The 23,225-nt window shown below is 39.1% G+C and overlaps 2 protein-coding genes across 2 annotated transcripts; one reads left to right on the forward strand and one right to left on the reverse strand.

Annotated features, from left to right (window-relative positions):
• Positions 1-6,788: 6,788 nt before the first annotated feature.
• Positions 6,789-7,517, forward strand: LOC103714643 (TIR-only protein-like). Its single transcript, XM_008801968.2, has 2 exons — positions 6,789-7,300; positions 7,445-7,517. Exons 1-2 carry the CDS (start codon positions 6,789-6,791, stop codon positions 7,515-7,517), a joined length of 585 nt encoding a protein of 194 aa, XP_008800190.1.
• Positions 7,518-14,983: 7,466 nt separating this feature from the next.
• Positions 14,984-18,220, reverse strand: LOC103714644. The gene is made up of 6 exons (XM_026807471.2): positions 17,972-18,220; positions 17,640-17,860; positions 17,224-17,452; positions 16,758-16,843; positions 15,977-16,068; positions 14,984-15,807 (listed from the first exon to the last, which is right to left on the reverse strand). The coding sequence occupies exons 1-6, from the start codon at positions 18,059-18,061 to the stop codon at positions 15,566-15,568; spliced, it is 960 nt and encodes a 319-aa protein (XP_026663272.1). The 5' UTR covers positions 18,062-18,220; the 3' UTR covers positions 14,984-15,565.
• Positions 18,221-23,225: the final 5,005 nt, after the last annotated feature.

Here is a 23,225-nt window from a genome sequence, read left to right on the forward strand (position 1 = left end):
AGAGGAAACCTAATAAAAAAGGGCGTGGCATTGGGCGTAAACGAGTTAAACGGGTCGGGTGGGTTAAACAGATTACCTGTTTCTTAAACAGGTTAGATGGGTCAGATCGGATTACCTATTTAATAAACAGGTCGAATTCAGATTGAAATTTCTGACCTGTTTAATAAATAGGTCGGGTTCATATTTATGATTTCTGATCCGACCTGCATTTGACCCGACCTGTTTATGTCCGACCAGACCTGATTGCCATCCCTAGCTGGGAGCTCATGATGACTCCAAGCCTCCATGGTGTTCCACCTTCTCGCCAAATACAACCCAAGGAACTGCCTCATGATGGTCCGTGCCGGCGCCCGTTGCCCCCTTGTTGCCCTCCTCTCCCATCTCGACTGTAAACATAGAAGGAGAGGAGAGAGAGAGAGAGAGAGTAGTGGAAGGAGGGGAACGAGAAACGTAGAAAGAAGAGAATGTATTTTTTTTATTCACATACAAATAATGCCATAGTCCACTTTTATAATTTAAGATGGCTTTATATAGTTCATATATAGCTTATATACAACTCATATAGTTAATAATACAACTTGTATATAGCTAGCATCGGACCAGCCCTGAGAGCACGATGCCACCTCTCCTCTCGGCAACGAGAACAATTGAACAAGCTCTCATCGTTGCACCTGGCGCCATCCGCCTCCTTGTTCATGCCCTCAAGACATCACCCCCACCCCGTCCACCTACGAGACCAATGCCCCATGGGGAAAGAAGGATGAATCATGATGCTCTTCTCGCTGTGCTCCACCAGGGAGAACAAGATCTTGGCCGTCGACAAGGGATCGTGCAGCCGTTGCTTGATCGAGAGGACGAGGACGAGGACGAGGAAGATGAAAAAAGACCAGTCTTTACAGTCAATAAAAAAAATCCCAACTCTGTTCAACATCGTTTATTTTCAAATAAGCGGTCAAGATCACATGCTTAATTGGAAAATCAAACGCACCATAACATTAAATATTATTTAACAAGATGAAAAGCTCATTTTTAATATCTGACTCCTTGGCATTTGGCAGATCAATGATGCAGACAGAGATCATAATATCATCATATTTTGTTGCATCACGATGATTCTACGTAACAATGATTCTATATTATCCACAATCCTTAAATCACTGTCCAATGTAGTGAGGGAAAACTCATCTTTAAGATCGGATATTCGAAATCATCTTAAGAGAGTGATATTGAACTAAAATTTGGAAACAAAATCACCCCTTGGTCCAATAAAAAATTGGTCAATATGCCAGGAATATTATATATTATATTATAATATAATATATTATTAATCATATTATCATTATATTATTATAAAATTATAATTTTAAACTATAATAGAAATATATTATTATACTTTATATTTATATCATGAAATTATTTAATATATTACTTCTATTTGCCTTATTTTTCTGATCAAAATAAATATTAGTATTAAATAATAATAAATTATAACTATAAATGAAATATTAAACCTATAGTAATAATTAATATTTTTATAAGATATATAAATATTTTTATAAAATATACTAATAATTTATTATAATATATTTTATTTGATTAATAAATATATTTTATCGAATATATTAGGGATAGTTTTGGTATTATATGATCGCTGATTTTGAATTTCTATGGAATACCAAATAAATTACTCAAGAATACTTGATGATCTTTAATTATTGGAACATATTATATCAAATGTGGTAATCTAAGATCACCGAAGATAAGATTATCTTAGGATGAGGATCATCAATGATCTAAAATCATCTTGGCGATCCTATTTAGGTTGCCAAATGCTAGTTCATGGAAAAAGAAGTGAGAAAGTATCATTAAAGAAAAAAATTAAAAAAATTACTCTATTTGGTTGGAGTTTTTAAAGAAGAGAGATGGAAAAGTAGCATTTTCATAGAAATAAGATTCTCATATTTTATAGGAAAAAAATTATATGAGAAACATGAGAAAACACTTTTCCGCTGACTGGGATTTAGGTTCATTTTTTTCCAAAAGTAATATTAAGCCATCAAAATCTATGAATAAAATCTTTTCGTTTGTTAAAAGTATAATAAATATTTAATACAACTTTTCTAAAAAATAGATACTCAACCAACTATAAACCAATCTGAAAAGTGCTATTTTCTCGTGATCAATCAAATAGATCAAAACTATTTTCTCAAGCATTATATTTTTTTAAAAAAAATTAAAAAAATATATTCTGATTTTTTTTTTTGCGAACTAAATTGTCCTAAGAAAATTCACCGTGGTTAAAAAAGTTGATTGCGGGCGATCTGGTTTGGAAAAATGCTCCCAGTTGTCGCCTTTCTTATACCTTATGTTTCATCTTTCCAACTTTCCAGAACCTCAAAAGTCCAGAGAGGGAAAGTCCTTTTTTTTGCTGAAAAGAGGGGGAAAGTCCTTTGCTCGTCAAAGAAGGACAGAGACAAGACAAGCACCGGGCTGGAAAAATTTATGCGACTCGTGCAATATAAGCCTCTCTTGCTTCCGACCCAGGCCCCCTACGTGGTCTTTTCGCTTCACCTGTTGACATGTTCTAAAAGGTGCCTTGATGTGCAGCGTGGAGACTACCTGGTGACATTCTTCATATATGTGTTAGCGATAAATAGGAAACATATTGAGCAGTGCGATTTCGTATTTGAAGGGTCTGCAGTGCTTCAGGATACCGAGATGCCCAATATTGAACTATACATGAATATATGTCAAGCACACCTATTAGCATATACTAAACTCATAAATAATAAAATAATAAAAAAAAACCTATTCTATCATGGAGGAATTTCGGCTAATCCAAACTTGTGCATACATTCAGATCTCATCTAAATAAATTTCGTAATGCACCTTTTACCTCGACCAACCGAGTTTTTTAGGATCTCGAATTTTTTTGGCTTGTCCGAAATAGGATGAAAGGGCGGTAATAGATGGGAATCCTTTTTTTCGATTACATGCTTATAATTTTAAATATGGGGAACAATTTTTTTTACATGCATGCACCTATTTAAAATCCTTTGGATTGTTTCGCAAGCATAGAACATCAAACTAATCTAAGTGGTCATATTTTATTATACTTATTCAATATTTGTTCACATGATAAAATATATTTATTTCAAATATGTTATTGTATTTCATATTTAATCAATCATTATCTTTTTTATTAAAATAATAAATAAATAATTTTATTTTACTCTTTTAAAATATTTTGAAAACTTTTTATTTAAAATATTTAAAAATATGAATAGTTCAACATATTTCTATAATATTATGTATTTTTTTCTAATGTCCTTTAAAAATAGATAATTTATGACTCTTTTTATTCATGGTGTAATTAAAAAGTAATGATATTTAATATAGAAGACTTTTACTACTTCAAATTATATATTTTATATAAACAATTTTATTTTGAGTTTTTTGCTCGAGTACTCTCCAAAACATTCAAATTTATGTGAATATCTTCTCAAAATTGATATTTACGTGTATACCCTCATAAAATATTTGTTTTGCATGTATATCCTTCTTTTTTTTCTTTTTAGTTGATATGTACCTACATCATCTAATACCGTTAAGAAATGAGCTGTATAAAATTCAAATGATTGAAATACCTTTAATGAATAGATGCGCAACAAGAAAATTTTATAAGGATATACATGTAAATAGCAACATTGAAAAGGTATTTATGCAATTTTTTATATTTAGAAAAGTATACATACAAAAAAAAAAATTGATATCTTTTCGGATTTCCTATATATATCACCCATTATCTCAAAATATTTGGGTCATTTTATTTTTTTCTGATATCCCATGTTGGTTGTATTAAACTAAGATCTCAATTTATCGCCCTAAATTTTGTGACAAAAATTAGCAATGAATATTAATTTATTTCTAAAAATATTATTTTAATGATATTGTATGATGAACTTTTTATTTTATTATCTTATGGTTCTTATTAGTGACAAATTATATTTCATAGAAAAATATTTGTCACTGATTCATCATTCTATTGTAGTGAATTATATGAATTGATTTATTGCTTAATTTTATACCTGCATTTGAAAAGTAGTATATGTATTTGAAATTCAAATTATAAATATTATTTATGCACATGTTTATGTTTAAATTAAATATTGCATATGTTTTGCATATAAATGAATTTTAAATATTAGATTAATCATGAATTGATTTATTTGGCATAAACTGAATTTTGTTGCATCAACAAATGTATTGATTTAATTAGCTTTGATGTTTACTCTTTAGTCTGGCTATGATCATTGGGTTTCAGAATGTAGCCTCCTTTCATACATGCAGTGGGTTGATTATTATCGTCATATAGTCTCTAGTGGAACGATCATTGCTGCATACTGATTGACGATATATTGTAGTTAGAAGTTAGATTCTTCCGGAGCTTGCCATGAACCGATCATGGCCATAATCATAAAGGATATGAGAGAGTGGACTGTCCATCTACGTTGATTTAGAAAATTTTAAGATGCATTAAATATTTTTTAAAATTTATATTGATGTACATATTTGTATATATTTTTTGTATTCATCAGAATGTTTTTATTTATAATTGAAATCTAATTGTATTATAAAATTAATATTTCATGGACAATATGCCTGGTCCTACTAAGGTAAAGGTTGGCGTCCTTTGTTGCCAACCACTCCATGGACCACCTCTGGGTGAGAGAGGCGGAGTTGCCTAGTGCTTATGGGATGTCTTGCTTTTTGACTTTCTTGCCTGCATCCGTACACGTTATGTATGATACTTCCATTTCAGTAAAAAAAAAAGGTTATCTATCGAGCTTTAGCTTATTTATCTTCTTTCTAAATTTTTCTGATATCCAAGAGTGGGATCTACAGGCCCTTTTCAGTGGGGAGCCAGCGAAACGGATTGAGGGAGGTTGGATTTGGTGGATGTAGATTCATCTGCGGGTGGCGCTCTTCATTTGGAAGGTGGCCTGGGGTTGCCTTCCTACCAGGAGTGTGCTAGTCAGGCAGGGATTACGGGTCCCTCAGGGGTGCGAGGTGTGTCCGGATACAGAGGAGACCATTCGGCATGTTCTTTTGCAGTGCCCTAGGGCAAGGGAGATTTGGAGGCGGGCTCCCGTCCCTATCCCCCACTCGGTAGAGACGGCCCAGGATCTGTTACACCTGTTGCGGGCCTCGGTGCGGAGTCCTAGGTTCGCGGAGGCGGGGATACTTCGAGCATATCTGGCTTACCATATTTGGTTGGACTGGAATGCACGGTTATTTGAGGGCAGGAGGTTATCGGCGAGGATGGTGGTGGAGAGAGCTGTGCTTCAGGCCGAGGAGGTCTTTTCCTGTGCGACCTTGCCTTCACTTGGGATGACTAGGGACATCTGGGGTACCCATAGTGCTGTTTCAGCGCCCAGGTTTGCCGTTGTTTCTTGGGTGCCCTCATCCCTTGGTTGTCTTAAAGTGAATTTTGATGGCAGTGTGGCGATGGATAGGAGGTCAGGAGGGGTTGGATTTGTTATTTGAGACTATTTTGGGACTTTGATTGCCATAGATGGTCGGGGTACGACAGGTCTCACTATTGTTGGAGCAGAGCTGTGGGCAGCCTGGGCTGGCATATCCTATGTGAGGCGGGTGCTTAGGGCCGGGCGGGTGCACCTTGAGGGGGACTCTGCTTTTGTTATAGCCTAGATCCGGGGTGCGGATAGGTATGGAGATGGTCACCCACTTATCCGGGAGACCCGCAGGTTGGCTATGGAGATGGATGAGTTTCAGGCAGTACACGTTTTTCGGGAGGCGAATAGGGCAGCAGACTGGGTCGCCTCCTATATTGCATGGCATTTAGGGGAGTTTCACTGGACATTCACAGTAGAGCTTCCGCCCTTTTTGTTTTCTTTGCTTTCTTTTGACTTGGCAGGATGTACTCACGTTCAAGCTATATGAATTGCCGTTCTCACCCCCCCCACCCCCCCCCCCCCCCCCCCCCCCCCCCCAAAAAAAAAAAGAGTTGATTGAATGGGAACTATGGGCTAAGCAGAAAACTAGAATTTAGTTAACTTAATATGTACCATTCTTAATTATGTCAATGAATTGATAAGGCCATTGTATATTTTTTTTTAAAGATTGTTTTGATAATTATATTAGATTTATTATGCTAGGAGTGTCGTTGTTGCAATTATACCATTGCTTGAAATTTGAGTTGATATTCATATGAAAAGGTAGGCTTTGTATCATCATATTGGAATTTAACATGGGGCTTCTAGAAAATGACCCTAACCATTTGAAGATATTTTATAGAATTGGACTGCTACCTACCTGGAAACCGCGCTAGCTCTCGGTAGCATACTGGAACTCGGTATCGGACAAAGACCGGTAACCATCGATGTCAAAATTATCTTCAACATGAAGTGCCTCGGCTATAACCATCATCTACTCAGACAAATCAAACATTCGTATCTCCTGCTACTCTCTCCCCTTTGAAATCGTCGTAGACAAATCTACGATCATCCAATCTTTGAAATCAAATATCACGGACCTTGACGGTGGTCGATCCGTTCAAAGCACGCCCGCAACCTATAAAATGCCCCAAATCCCACCATCATTGTGCTTGTCATCGAAACCCCAAAGAATTTCCCCCCGCCCGCAGCACACGCACGTCAAGATTAACGAGCAAAAAGAACCCAGTGCAAACCCGCATTTTTCACCCGAAGAACTAGTAATCCATCCTCCGTTCCTCTTCAAATAACATCAGCTAATTCAGAGGATCCATGGCGGCAGTATCGCGGGCCCTCGTTCGACGCCTCACCGCCAGGATCGTAAGGTCCGGTCAAGGCCGGAAGCAGGCACCTGCTGTCCAAATTGCTGGTGCCACCGGCCATTGCGACGTCTTCATAAACCACAGGGGAGCCGACACGAAACGGACGATGGCCGGGCTGCTCTACGACCGCCTCGCCCAGCACAACCTCCGCCCGTTCCTGGATAACCGGACCATGGAGCCAGGAGACAAGCTCTACGACAGCATTAACAGCGCCATACTCAACTGCGAGGTCGGGATCGCCATCTTCTCTCCCAGGTACTCCGAGTCCTTCTTCTGCCTCCACGAGCTGGCGATGCTGGTCGAGGCCGGCAAGAAGATTATCCCGATCTTCTGCGACATCGAGCCCTCGGATCTCCTGGCGATGGACGTCCAGTCCCATCCGCCCGAGATGCTGGAGCGGTTCAGGAAGGCTCTTCGGGAGGCCAGGTACACGGTGGGCATCACGTTCGACTCCCAGAATGGGTAGGAAACGACTCCCATCTCCTTATCTTCTTTACTCTCCTTCATATCTGGTGCAATGTGGATTATTTTGTTCAGTGTTTTAAGCTTTATTTCCACCGGCCCTCTTCTTATGGTGTTCTCTTGCTTGGTTAATTATTTGTTCAGGAACTGGTCGGATTTGGTGTCATGGACTGCAGAGATCGTGGTGAAGAGTATAAAAGGGGAAGGGGACCGCTGACAAGTACAAAACGGAGGAGGGCACCATTCATTCCATCCCTGCGAAGACCAAGCCATTCTTTTCCTTTCAACTTATTTGTCAGATGACCATTCTTTTTTAATAACTACAAAATAACCGTACGGGGATCTAACCCTCCCAAGAATGTATGGGATCCGGCTTTCTTTTTCGCTGCCGGGGAAATGATTCGCACCCTGTCAGTTTAACTGCAAATAAAAGAGGTGTTCTTCTACTTCTTCTTGAGGCGTTGCAATTTTGGTTGCAGAAAACCACCGAGTATCGGTGCATGGTTTGCTGACGTCTATAGACTGGGAAAAGCCATAAGAGTATTCAGTGAGGACTTGAGGGCCAAGCGAGTACGCGTGATTGAAAATACCTGTGCCACGCAGTACTTCTACCCGTCTAATACGGTCGGATGTTGGACGACGAAACAACCTACACAGATGTTAGATGTGAATTAATAAGTATTATCTTCCAAACTATAACACGCCGAGGCAACCCACGAAAACCGCTGCCCATCCGCTGAAGGGTATTTTCTACTCGTTCGACAAAGGTGGTAAAAATAAGAGTCGCACAATATATAGAGGTTGGCATGGCAAGCAGCAGTGGCAATCTAATATAGGTTGGGTCAGATACATAACAAATCAAAATTTGCCAATATGAGCTTTATTTATTTATTAAATAGCTCAAAAAGTTAGATTTAAATTTATTTATTTTATTAAATAGATAATCTAGCTCAGTTTATAATATATTGAAACAAATTAAACTAGTTAGAAGATTGCCACCGCTATAATTGAGTGACGTGCTATGTTTAGAGTGCAATGGTATGTGATGTGACGCACTATGTTTAAGGGCCACCTATTTTAATGATCGGGTGACGAGGTAGCTATCGAGGCTGTGAATACTTATAATAGGACATCAGGAGACTACTTCAGCCTTTTCTTTCTCCGCGTCGTGGTTTCAATGAGGCCGATATCCAGTAGAATGGGCACCCTACATGATCCGGAAAGTCCAGATATGTAACCTTCATATATTGACCTTATTTCGTTGGCTGATATAAAGTAGGGTCGTGTCAAGAAATTCCCCATGGGCATTTATTAAAAGTGATGTCCACGTTATTTTGTGTGATATGGAATTCAAAGCTCCGGTTGGTATCTACCTCTACAAATTTATAATTTATATATCGTCAAAATAAATTTTAATCACTCATATCAAGACAGGAAGAAGAATAAGTGCAATACATGCGAGGTTAGTAAGTGAGATGGAGAAATTATAGTATATTTTGCAGACCAAATTTAAAGAAATAACTGAGGGCTGAAACAGTATGTTTGACAGTAAATTTAGGTCAGTGCGTTTGAAATTTCAGTAAATTTTAGTATGTTCGATAAGAATGAGATACATCATTAATGGCATGGGGCAATCCCCTTAATTCAATAAAATTTCTTTAAAAATTAATGTACTTCTAAAGTACCAGTTGACAATATGCTTACTATGGCGATTGAAAGCTTTTGATCTTCTTATTTTATTATCTTGTATAATCGAGATCACTTGCCAAATCTGCAACAAACCAAGGCTTATGGCTTTGGAATGTTGGTATTTTGCTTAAATCAAGCCTACCAATCCAAAGCAACAAGTTAAACTCTTGCAGCCCGCAAGATCAGTGATGATTTCCTGATACTGGAGCAACATCCCATATGACTGCAGAGACTAGGAAGCTTAATAACTTATAATGGTTCTTTCCTGATAAAGTTAGTGGGAAATGCGGTGCTTTATTGAATCTTCCACATATTACAGATTCAATAACTAGCAGTGAGAATCATTTAAATTTAAACTATATATTGGTGGTCCTTAACTTTAAGAAGAATCTTCTCTCTGTTAATTAGTCAGTTGATATCAGAATATCCTTGCCTTCTCGTGTTATCATCAGATGGTTTTTTTTGATAAGGGACAGGAAAACCAGAGCAGGGATTGCAAAAGGTGGTAGAAGTGGAGGCTTCTATGCCTCGGAGGCACAAAGGGCGACAGCTTTTTTCTCAGTCAGATTGAGAAGGTCTTTTGACGAGATATGGCATCAACATCTTGGAAAACCTCAAGTTTACTTTGAGAAACGGTATGAACAAGGTTGATAAAATTTGTGAAAGCTGTCGGTTGACTAAGGCATGTCGTCTGCAATTTAATTCCACTTCTAAGTTTTGAGATAAACCTCTTGAAGTAATTCATTATGATTTTGGGGGGGACCGGCGCCAGTAGTTCCTCTCCAAAAATTTGTATCATATGATTTTTGTTGATGAATCATGGTATCTCCCGCTAAAGCACAAGTCAGATTTTTATCAATGTTTCATTAATTCTCAAAAAATTGTAGAGAATAAATTTGAGAAAGAGATAAAAATCTTTCCATGTGATGAAGGTGAAGAATTTTCAAATAGCAATTTTCACAATTATTTGAAGGCAAATAGAATAAATCTCCATTTATCTTGTCCCAAAACACCAGAACAAAATGGCTTTGTAGAGCTTAAGCATTGCAATATAACTGAATTGGGTATCACCATGCTTTTTTATGGTGGAGTGCATAAAGGTTTTATGGTTAGCATTTAGCAACCACATGTGGTTAATCAATAAACAGGTTTCTTGGGTTCTTAAATGGAAGTGTCCATTTGAATTGTTGCGTCATAAAAATCCAGATTATAGTTATTTAAGGATGTTTGGCAGGTTATTATTATGCAAAGAGGGAAATGGATCGCAATCATTGTCTCCCATCTTCCTTGGTATAACGAGTTTCACAAAGGTTATACCTGACGTCCTCGTCAGGCTAAGGGTTCAAATTTATTCAAATCTAATCACAAGTACCACAATCAGCCCGTGGTCAGCTCTAATAGATCCATACTGAAGGTCCCCTAGTCCACATAGATTATGGGCCAGGTCCGCTTTGATATCATTTATCACAACCCAGAACCTTACCCAAAAAGACTAGCTAGAAGGTATTATTTGGATTTCTTGATGTCAGACTAAACACACGTCTGCACGAGTCCTCACAAGTTCCGAATTGCTAAGCTCTAGTACATCAATTGGTGATAGAGCTTCAGATTCTATGCTTACCAATCCAATAAGTCCTAACTTACTACGTATCAAAAGTATTTTGTTTCAGTTTAGTCCATAGAAATATAGGAAATAGTTGATGTGCGAAATTTTGCAACACTTTTCCCTGGGATTGCTTGTGGGCGAAGGATGAAAATGCTTGAATTTTCTTCTCCACCTTAGTCTTTGAACATTGCTTTACCACGCGTTATACCTTTCTATTCCGACTCCATCCTGAGTCTATCCATGCACCAATTTTGACCCACTGCAACAAAGAATTGAGACTCATTGAAGTCACGATATCATCAAGCCTAATCCTAAATACTTTAATGACAACTACTCTCTCCTCGTCTCATCCTCCCTTCACGTCAAGAACCAAAACAGTCAAAGCAGCTCTCAAACACTCAGGTTGGAAGGCTGCAATGCAGGAAAATCATGCTTACTAAACAATATCTGCGAATTCACACCGCGGGCAACTAATACAAATATTTTTAGGTGCAAGTGGGTTTTCGAAACCAAGATTAAAGCAGATGGGTCATTCGAGTGTTGGAAAGCTCGCTTGATAGCATAAGAATTCAACCAAGTTGAAGGTGTCAATCTGTTTTTATGAACCCTTCTCACCCGTTAAGACAACCAACATGAGAATTGTGCCGTTAAAAAGTACATTCTTGAATGGAAATCTCAATGAAGCAGTATATATCGAGCAGCCTTCAAGGTTTCAGGATCCACTTCATCCAAAGTATGTTTCTCGGCTTAGAAAGGCATTTATGGGCTTTGTCAAGCTCCAGGAGCCTGGTTTGACCAGTTTTAGCAAATTCTTGAATTTCATATGTATCATACATGGTCCATCCTTATTTGTATGGCATTCTCACCTTGTAACCGATGTGAGACTAAACACACGCCTACACAGCTCCTCACGTACTCTCTCCATTTAAGTCCTGACGTCCTCGTCGGGCTAAGGGTTCAAATCCATTCAAACTTAATCATAAGCACCATGATCGGCCTGTGGTCAGCTCCAATGGATCTATGTTGTAGTGTTTCCTAGTCAATATAGGTTGTGGGCCGGGTCCGCTCTAATGCCATTTGTAACAATCTAGGACCTCACTCAAAATGGCTAGTTCAAAGGTATTATTTGGATTTATTGATTCTGTATAAGTACCTAAGGTCTACCTTACGTATAACTGATGTGGCACTAAACACACGCCTGCATGAGTTCTCACATGAAGGATCTTGAGATACTCCACTGTTTCCTCGATAATGTATCTATTCATTTTGCTGATGAGCTTTTCTAACTCAAGCACGATATGCTTATGATTTTTTTTAAAAGAGCTAGCCTGGGGAGTTGCAAGCCTATGTCTACACCTATGCCAACAAAGATACTAGGACAAAGATAATAGTCATGGATAGAGGAGATCAACCACTTGCAGAGCCTCTCTAACTGCCCAAGATCTTATGACCCTACATACGTACCCAAGATTTACTTAATACATAACCAATATAGGACTAAATACATGCCTGTAAGGATCCTTACATGTTCCTCTTATTTCAATCTTAGTGTTCTTGCTAGGCTAAGGGTTCAAATTTATTTAATTTCAATCACAAATACTACGATTAGCTCGTGATCAGTCCAAATAAACCTGTGCTATAGTGTCCTCTAGTCCATATAGGCTATGGACCAGCTTGCTCTGATACAATTATAACAATCCAGAATCCTACTAAAAAAAAATAGCCAAAAAGTACTATTTAGATTTTTTGGTCTTATATAAATATCCAAAATATAACCAGTGTATAACTGATGTAGGGCTAAACACAGGCCAGCGGCCCCCACACCCTCACTTCTATCATGCTACTGTTGATAGCATTTAGTAATTGGCATTCACTTGACCGGTCATCACTTAAAATGTAAACTATGTTTTTTAGTTCATGCATAATCCAACGGTCCTTAGTTGCAACTAGTGCAAGGGATTCTACGATACATCCAAGGTACAGTTGACCAAGGTATGCATATTACTAACAATTAATATTTGGTCTTACATGGGTTTTCTGATATTGAATGGGCTGGCTGCCCATTGACCCATCAATCTACTTGAGGCTTTTGTGCTCTGTTGGTAATAATTGCATCTCCGAGAGTGCAAAGAAACCAAAAACAGTGGCCAGATCTAGTAATTTAACTCTCGTTTATACTTCATGATATTATGTTCTTTCTTCACCATCCTCCAATTTTATTCTATGATAATATGTCAGCTCTTCACATGACAGCCAGTTCGGTATTCCATGCATGAACAAAGTATATCGAAGTTAATCATTATTTTGTCCGTGATAAAGTTAATTTGGGTTCATTCATCACAGAATTCATATCATCACGAGATCAAGTGGCTGTATCTCTTTACTAAAATCCTAACACGTCATCGAACTTTACCCCATCCCAGTTTGAGCGGGGGCAAAGAGGCAAGGGGATTTTCCTAATAATACTTTCTGAATAAGTCAAAAACAAATGAAAAATAATTTGAATAAAAAGGTAAAAATTTGGCTAATTGTGTCTTCAAAACAAGTGGAAAATAGTTGGTGGAATAGATTCAATCAAATCATCGTAGAATGACAAAGGAATCACTGGAGGAAGGAAATATACTAATTCTATACTTGTGCAAAAATCGGTTTATGTGCCAATCTCCCGTGGCTCTCTTTGAACTACGTGCAGATGTTGTCTATGGCATCCTGTATCAATCTGATCGTGGCCAAGATAATTTGTAAGTTTTAAGGCTCATTCTTTGGTAAGTAAATATCATAAAAAAGTTGATCCCTCATTGATCAAGTTATCCATGTTTTTGTGCTTTTCTAGATGGGTCAATTATTTTTTCATGAATAGCATTTATCCAAAAAATGGAAGAAAAATCTTACCCACTGGATAAGTAATTTTTCCGTCAGCCACATTTTTTTATTTTATTCCTAAAATTCCCCTAACACTATAATGATAATTTAATAACATGCATTATATTATTATATTGAGAATAATATATAATATAATATAATAATATAATAATATATTATAAGATGTTTTTGTTATAACATATTATAATATAATATAGTATATTATATTACATATCAGATAATATATTATTATATAATAATATTTATATAAGAAAGAGCATTATGGGAAATATGATTAAATCTTAGCAACTTACTCTAAAAAGCAATAATGCAAAAGAATATAAATAATAGATTTTAGATCTATTTTTTAATGCATAAAAGTATGAGTAACTTATTTTTCAGTCTAAATACTGTTCGGGAAAAGCTTACTCAGAAAAATATAGATTCTTAGGTAAATTTTTTACCCTCCTAAGATAATCATAAGCCTCTAGCAACTGTACCTCATGGTTACATGCAACCAAATCAGCACTGCATCCCTTGATTGATTAAATGAAATGAGGGTGGCCATTTTTATTTGCTAAATCACGAATTTGGGAGGACTTTAGGGTCACGATAGGGCCCTTCCAATGCTTTCATTGGCCCCTTTTTGAATTGGTTATTTTGTCGCAAAACAAAAAAATCATTTAAAGGGAATGCAGCAGCTGTCTTAGCATGACAAGTACTCGTTTTATATCCAAGTTTGAACACCTCTGTTTTCATAAATTCATGCTATCTGGTTTCATCCTCATGAATGCTCGACGCAGAAGCCCACATCCCTGCGCGCACGACAGCACGAGCCGGCATATTGGCCGATCATAATTCATACATGCATTATAGGAGGGTTAACACGAAAAAAAATAGAGAATCCATGCTTAATGTTTTGACATGCGAAATTGATCAGAGAAATGTAACAAATCATAATTTTATCGAAAATAGCTAGCCGGAAGGTATTATTTAGGTGCTTTGATTCTGTATATATATCCAAGATTTACCTAACGAATAATCGATATGGAACTAAACACACGTCCGCACAGATCCTCACATACTTCCTTCCTGTTCAAGTCATACATCCTCGTCAGACAAAGGATTCAAATCAATTCAAATCTAATCACAAACACCACAATAGTCCGTAGTAAGCTCTAATGAATCCGTGTTGTAGTGTCATCTAATCCATATAGGTTATGGACCATGTCAGCTCTGAGACCATTCTTAATAACCCAGAAATTTATCTAAAAATGCTAGCCGAAAGATATTATTTGGATTTCTTGATCCTGTATAAGTACATAAGATTTACCTAGCGAGTAATTGAGGTGGAACTGAATACACGCTCACACGATTCTCACAAGAAACGAACGCAAAGAAATTGATATAAAAAGATACAAAGAAATTGATATAAAAAGATACAAAACATGCAACCCTTCCACTGTTGGAAAAGTTGGCACATCAATTCTAGAATTTTTATGCAAATTTTCTATTGCAAGTAGCAGTGCATTAAATTCGAGCTTGTAAATTTCTAAATTATTTTTTAACCGAAACATCTTCACCACACCAGTAAGGTAACCGCCTAAAGCACAAAATAAATGCTTTAAACACAATACATTAATAACCAGATTTCTTTAGCCAAAAAAATAGCATCTCCTTGACATGCTCCGCACAATAGGAAACGGGACAGCAAAAAGAGTTGTATCTTACAATTTGAAATCCCAATTTGCCCCTTTTTCTCGTTCTCCAGTATCGCTGCATTCCTCGAACGAAGAGCAAACGGGAGATAAAAATGCGAATGAAACTCCCTAAGTTCCAAATTATTCCTTTCTTAACTTCCGCTAAGCTAGAATGCAACTCAGCAATGCGGTGCCGCCAAGCAAGGAGGTAGGAATGGGAGAATGGGACCATCACCATCACCAGTCATGCTCCAAACAAGATCCAGCCGTCCACCATAAAGGTCCTCTCACACGGGATTCCAACGGAGATGGAAACACTTCATTTTTTTTCTATTCTTTTTTTAACATTTTTCTGCGTTCGCGCCATGAGCGTCAGGAAATTACGAACGGATGCAAGACCCACTCTGCTCAGCCATGGCGAATCCCCATAAAGTAATTGAAGTCGTGGTGTTGCACCCCGAGCTGCTTTAGCCACGAATCTGCGGCACTGAACAGCGACAGCAATCGATCGAGATCCCTGCCGTCACCTCCCGAGACCCACACCCTCCCCTGCATCTTATAGGTGGCCAGGCCAAATGGAGGGAGCGAGATCCCTTCTCTATCCTTCTTCCTCCTTTCGGCGCATTCCATCTCTTCGTGGGGCCCGGCGTCTGGTTTGGAATAAACAGAAAAGAGGATTAAGCATATATGCTCACAATGACGAGACTCGGAGGAAAGGAAGATGCTGAGGGGAGCTGGGGGCATACATGCAACGATGGGTGGGAAGTGGGAAGAATGCAAAAAGAGGAAATGATAAGAGAGCTTAAGATGTAGGTTTACCTTGGAATGAAGACGAGAGCGTGTGGTACGTGAGGAAGCATGCCGACAAATCCTTCACAGTTCTGCGTAAGGGAATGTGATAAATTGGGTACCTAAATAAATAAGAGAAAAACCCGAAATCCGGAAGCTTTATTAATATCAGATATTCATGCACATCCATATGCCAAACTAATGAAGAATAGTAATGCGCCTTCTCATTTTCTCAAGAAAAAAGAAACGGTTTGCATTCATTTGATTGAATTGATAATCAATCAAGGATCATGTTTTTGCACCTACTGAAACCTTCTTTGGAACATGGCAGTCTTAAGTAATGGCAGAGCTTATGAGCTGTATCTGTTTGTGCATCTAAACCGAAAGATTTGGAACACAGACACAAGTTCCTTTCCTGCACTTGGCTTAGTTGTTGGTTCATAATTCATAATTGGCCATTTCTTGTACTTCCCTTTTTTTTTATTCTTTTGCGGTGCAATGGTTTAATTCATAAAAAGAATAGTAGCTATTAAATGATTTGGATGTAGCAAGATCTATGCATACAATATGGAAGCATTTACAAAGGGAGTTGGATACAGACTAGGAGTTGTAGTATGACTAGGAATTCGCAGAATAAACCTTTGCCCAAGATTTCTTGATTTGCTCTTTTCTTTTGAATAGACTGAACCATATTAAAAATCTTTCTGGAGCATATACATTCAATTTTAGTTATAATTTAGCAAACAAAGCATACTTGTCTCGAGCTATTAATAAATGGATTGCCTCAAGTTTATCAGATGAGAGGAGTTACCAGGCCACTGCCATCCAGCTAGCCGGTGATAGATCCACACTCCTCAGAGTCGACAATCCTGGGAATTCCTGGGCCAATTCACTAATCTGAAACAGAATTGAGAAAATAAGCAATATTTCTATTTTAGCTGACAAGAGAACTGAAGAAACATGATTGCTATGCCAAATACTCATCAAGAGAAAAAGATTCAAGGAGGCAACAGAGCATAAAAAGGAGGACAAAAAAGGGGATGTCACAAAAACAACTGCACCTACAAACTACTAAATCCATCCTTAAAAAAGGAGTCCAACTGATTCTTGGGAGTTTATCCAGCTTCCCTTATCAGGTAGGCCATCAGAGGTGATATTCCACCATTAATGGATATTTCAACCCAAGAGGAAGGTAATTGCTGGAATATAAACTGACGAAAGGTTTTTATTAATTGTTTGTCACTTGGCAAGAAGAAAACAGAGAAAATGAGAGGTACCTTATCCTTGAGAGGCACCCTTCCATATGGTGCAGACGTCTCAAAGTACCGGAAGTAGAGATAGCCCAACCTATCCCGCAAATGCCACAAGTTGTCCTGATAGAAATCGCAGTCCTCGGACGAGCTACCACTGGATCTCCATAGCTCGTCGCACTTACCATCATCACAGCAAGAATTACCGAACTCCCTCATCTCCGGGACACCGGTTTCTCTTTCTTCCTTACGGTTCCTGCACCATGGAATCCTCAAACCTCAGAGTTCACAAATGGCCACAACCCACGATTGTATCATGCATGACCCATCTCATTTCCAAGCATCGTCCCATTCGAGAGGAAAGGAGATGGAGATGCTCTGTATGTGCATGTATGAGGAATCATGGGAAAGGAGAAGATCAGGAAGACGGACGAAAGATATACCTGATGTTGGACAGGGATGAAGCACTAGTATAGATTTGGATGGCGGAGAGGTAAGGGACGTAGTACTGGACGAGCATCTCGCCGCCGTCGAGGGCGATGGGAGTGCCGGCACCGTAGGCGCTCCACTCGTCGTAGCAATCCCAGAGATCTTGCAGCCCGAAGTACTCGACGGTGTCGTAGTCCCACGGGTGCCACAGCTGGTTCAGGTCTTCGAGACACGACTGCGGCACAAGCGGCATGCGGGCGTGCATGCCACCCGAATCATTCGAAATCGACAACGAGGACCAGAGCAACGCAAAGAATCCGTGCAATTAAAAAAGAAGGGAACTCACCTTTGGGAGGGAGCGCGACGGGACGACAGGCGTGGTTCGATCGAGAAAGCGTTGGAGGTTGGAACCGGCGGACCCTCCGAGGAAAGTCATCGTCCTTCCTCCTCCCCTCTCTACCCAAACGGACGGCCGGCGGCGGAATGTGGGGGTTGGGTTGGGGATGGAGACAGAGGGGAAGAGGGGGGGAGGCAAGAAGAAATCGGTCCACGAGAATTTTTTTTTGTCGTTGTTCCTGTTGACCCTTTTTGACAGCTCTTTCTTGGACAAACGGAGGGGAACAAAAATCCCACCCAAGAATTCCTCTCGATTCCTTTTTTTTCGTTAGATCATCAGCACCAACGGAACCCCACTCCGAGGGGGGTTCTATATACACCCCCCCTATTGCTAAGGACACCCCCCAAAAATCAAAAAAAAAAATACCCAAACTAACCTTTAGTGTAATTATCATATTGCCCTTGAAATTTTCTCAGTACACCCCCCCTTCCTCCTCCTCCGTTTCGTTTTGAAAAGAAAAAAAAAAAAACACCCCTCAAACCCCCCTTAAACCCCTCGATCCATTTACATCGTTTAGGCGATCTTTGAAGGAGATTTAAGCCCCATTCGAAGCATGGACAAGCAACTAGTGATTTGGGACGAAGAATCGGTCGCAAAGGTACGTGTTCCACCTTGTTTCGAAATTTTTTTTTTTCACGGTTCGTGCTCCGTTCGGCACTGGATCGCCGAACAAAAGGCTTCTGTTCGACTGAACAGTGCCGAACAGAAGCCTTCTGTTCGGCAACCCTCAACTGAACAGAAGCCTTCTGTTCGGCTGCACAGTGCCGAACAGAAGGCTTCTGTCCGGCACTGTGCAGCCGAACAGAAGGGTTCTGTCCGGCTCTGTGCAGCCGAACAGAAGTCTTCTGTTCGGCACTGTGCAGCCGAACAGAAGGCTTCTGGTGCCAAAGCCGAACAGAAGGCTTTTGTTTTTAGTTTTTGTTCGTTAACTAATGTTGTGGTTTTATTATTTGATAGAGCATTTGATATGAGATAATTATTCCAAGATCAAGAATGACATCGATGAAGGTAACAAGATCATCATATTTGGATGCACCATGTTAATGCTATATGATAATGATTCTAAATTATCCCTATTTCTCAAATTACTATCTAATCTAGTAATGAAAAACTTGTCCTTGATGTTGGGTATCCAATTCACCTAAGGACGTGATCTAGGCTAAAATTTGGGAATAAAAATAATCCTTAGTCTAGCAACAGAAAAAAAAAAAAAATTGGATTCGGCCCCATGGGGACCAAGATACATTGGGTCGGCCCCATGGGGCCGAACCAATGTATTTTGGTCGGCCCCATGGGGCCGACCCAATTGCAGCGGGTCGGCCCCATGGGGCCGAACCGAAGGCACTGGTTCAAAGAACCAGTGCCGAACGATTTGGGGAGGCGGGGGGGGGGGGGGGGGGGGGGGGGGGGGGGGGGAGCTACCTCGAGGTGGTCGTGGAGGCGCCGGCGAGGTGCTCGTTGCTCGGGAGATGGCCGGGGAGGTGGTTCCGGGAGAAGCCGGCGAGGTGGTCGGAGATCGGGAGAATGCCGGCGACGAGAGGGAGAAGGGGGAACGGGGGGGTTTTGGGCGTTGGCGAGGTGCTTTGGGCGGAACAGTTCAAAGGGAGACGGAGGGGGTTTGGCCGCCGGCGAGGTGCTTGAGGCGAGGTTTTTTGGGCGGAAGGGAGAAGCCGGCGGGTGTTTTGGAGGGGAAGAGCGGGGTGGGGGGGGGGGGGGTTTGGGGGGTGTAGAGAGCAATTTAGGTGAGGGGGTGGGGAGGGTGGGGGGTAATTTAGGAATTTTTAATTTTTTAGGGGTGTCCTTAGCAAATGGGGGGGTGTAGAGAGTATTTAATTTTTTTTTAATTTTTGGGGGGTGTCCTGAGCAATAGGGGGGGTGTATATAGAACCACCCCAGCTGTGAGACCCCCAAATTTGGTTTTCCTCTTTTATCCTTTCCAGTTTAGCTTTTTCTTTTTTTTATAGATCCGAATCCTCTTGAAAAAAAAAATATAATGTATACTCGTGACGCAACGCAGAATGAAAATAAGATAAAGTATAAAGAATTGGAGAAGACTGAGAATGAAGAAAATCTCTATAAAATATTAGTAATACTTCCTATCTCAATCTAGCGGTTACTATATGTATTTATAAAAACATTATTCGTCTCAAATGGGAAACTTAAAATCATCTCGATAATTTTAAAAATAAAGATTATTTTTTTTGGGATAAGCAAGAAAGTTGCAAAGATCAAAATAAGATCTCCTATTTAAAAAAATATCATCGGGTTAATTATGACATATACTATCACAGTAATTACTAAATTGGGAAAAAAAATATGCTATAATAATGTTCACTAAATTAGGTAAGAAAAATATATCGTAGGGATAATCACTAAATTAGGCTATGCCAGTCTTTTTTACTTGCAAAGATTTTGTTCTTGAGTTAAACTCAAGATAAAGTGACTTAGTTGGCGGACGGTACTTGAAACAGATCAGCAATATTGAAAATCTTCGAAATCACTATCTCTTTATAGAGATCCATCGTATAGGTATTGCCATTAATAGATGCTAGCATGGAGTCTTTCTTCAAAATTTTGTATGGCCTATATTTCTTTGGCTTGAGCTTGTAATAGATGCTAGTAGGGGTCTTTCTTTTCACAAAAAGATCATAATCATATCCTATTCTTAAAATACTTTGTGCAATTTAGTGTTTATTAGTTGCTGCTTTATCCATCACATTTGACTATTCAACTTTCTTCTTCATTTAGAAGTGTTAGGTACCGTCTCCTTATTTTCTTTCGATAGAATAGCAACTTTCTTCATCACCCCATCTAAAAATGCAATAATTTTTCCTTCTTTCGAGTTGCACCTACATCATATTGCCGAGGTCTCTTAAGTAAAATATGGAAAATGTCCATGTCAACTACCTCATGAGCAACATCATCACTATAAAATTTTCCAATTAAAAAGCGAGCACGATAAATTTCAGTTAACCATGAGTGCCAGGTCTCTTTTGATCCATCCAAGTGGGAACAATTCGGGGTATGGTTTTGCCGGTAACTATAATTATCGACTAACGACTTTGAGTCCACTATTAATGATTAACCGGCACACCTTCTGATTAATAGACCACTGAATAAAAAATTCAATACTGTAGTGTTGGCTTTTCCTGCGTAGGAGTATGCAACTACCTTCGCACGACATAAGAAATTTATTCACCTTCTTTCTTGGCATCTCTGCATTTTCTAAATCATCTTTGCCACTCTCACCACCTTTTATCTCAATATCATAGTCCACCAAATGTGCTAACTTCACGCAGGACATGCACTTGAATTATGACCAGACTCACCACATCTATGGTACTTGCTCGCAGAAGGTTTCGCATAAGGATTCTTTGTAACCTCTATAGTAATTGCTCTACTAGTCTACTTTGTGGCTCCACCATTGCTAGCTCCTATACTTCAATTGGTAGCAATTGATGAGGGGGTACGAATGGTAGTGGATGTTTCTCCTTGTCATCAGGAGCTATGCATGACAGTCCAGGAGAAACTCGCCTAGCATTCCAAGCCCTAAATGGTTGATGCAATAATAGCTTTTCCACCTTTAGTGCCAAGTTATAAGCTTCATCGATCCACTATCCACACGGTCTGAAGACTAATCCACTCCTGAATAGAAAACTTCTGCCCATCAATATATTTCATTGCTTGCCTTCGATAAGTCAGCGCACCAAATATATTCTATATATAGTTCTTCATCTTAGACCAAGTTGTCATGGGTGCCTTTCCTTGTCTCTGGCACTTACTCTGCATACCATCCCACCAAGCTGATGCTCCACCTTTAAGCCTACGTGTGACAAGCTTGACTCTTTACTCATCTAGCATTTCCATCTCAAAGAACTTCTCAACCTTTGTGAGGAGAGTGCTGGGCGCATGCAAATCATATTATCCTGAAAGAACACTCAGCCACAGTGATCGAGTGGGTCCAGAATTCGGATTGTGCTGCAGGCGGGTTGCGACTGATATACGACATCTGCAGATTCTTGGAGGAGTGCACCTCTTATCGGGCTACCCATATCTTCCGAGAGGTTAATAGTGTGGCGGACTGGGTGGCATTCTTTGCGGCTCACCACTCCGAAAACTTTGTTTGGGATACTCACGCTTCGGTGCCAGCTTCGATGTATTTTTTTCTTCTCTCTGACTTTATAGGATGCACTCATACCTGGTTCGTATGAGGCGTCGATGTACCAAAACAAAAAAGAAAAAAGAACTTCTTAACCTTATAGATCCAATCTAACAAGGCCATGATATCTAAGTTGCTGTCAAAACTAGGAATACTGACTTTAAGGCAATAGTCTTTAGGCTCTAATTAGGTCTTGCTTCTCTTTGATAAGCTGCATACCCTCATCGACATAGGCTAGCTGACTAATGTTGATATGTAGGACCACAAAGACTGATAGGTTGGCGTTAAACCCCAGACGGACCAACATCTCACGGATCTCTTCAAAGCCACAATCCATGCTTGAGCCGCCAACATTGCCCAAAGGGCCTGCACCCTATGATCATCGTCACTAGGGTGGTTACACTCATCTTGCCGTTCGCCATATTAGATCAATGAACAGCTTTGATACCAATTAACTTAGAATGGAACATTGAAGGGCTAAAAAGATATGGACAAGTCTGGTCAATTGAAGAAACCCGTAGAAGACTTTATTTATATTGAATTGTCTCCCTTGAGTAGTTACAATGAGCACTTATAGGAGATATTTGATATGGGATGATGACCCAAGATAAAGGGTGATGTGAGTGGAGGTGATGGAATCACCGTATTTGATTGTACCATGATGATACAACATGGTAGTGGTCCCAAATTATCCCCGCTCTTCAAATCATTGCCTAATCTAGTGATGGAAACCCAACTTGAGGTTGAGTATCAAAGATCATTTCAGGACAATGATCTTTCTTAAACTTTAGGAATAAAATTATTCCTCAATCTAGCAGAAAAAATGGTATATCAATATGCTATTAACATACTATATCAATATTATATCTTTATATTATGTTGATATTAAGTATACAGTATTTGTGATATATATTATATTATAATATATGATTAATCATATTATTATTTAATTATATTTTAAATGATAATAGAAATATATTATTGTACTTTATATTTATATTATGAAATTATTTAAGATATTACTTCTATTTACTTTATTTGTCT

The sequence above is a fragment of the Phoenix dactylifera genome, chromosome 11 (assembly GCF_009389715.1).
Source record: "Phoenix dactylifera cultivar Barhee BC4 chromosome 11, palm_55x_up_171113_PBpolish2nd_filt_p, whole genome shotgun sequence".
Lineage (NCBI taxonomy): Eukaryota > Viridiplantae > Streptophyta > Magnoliopsida > Arecales > Arecaceae > Phoenix > Phoenix dactylifera.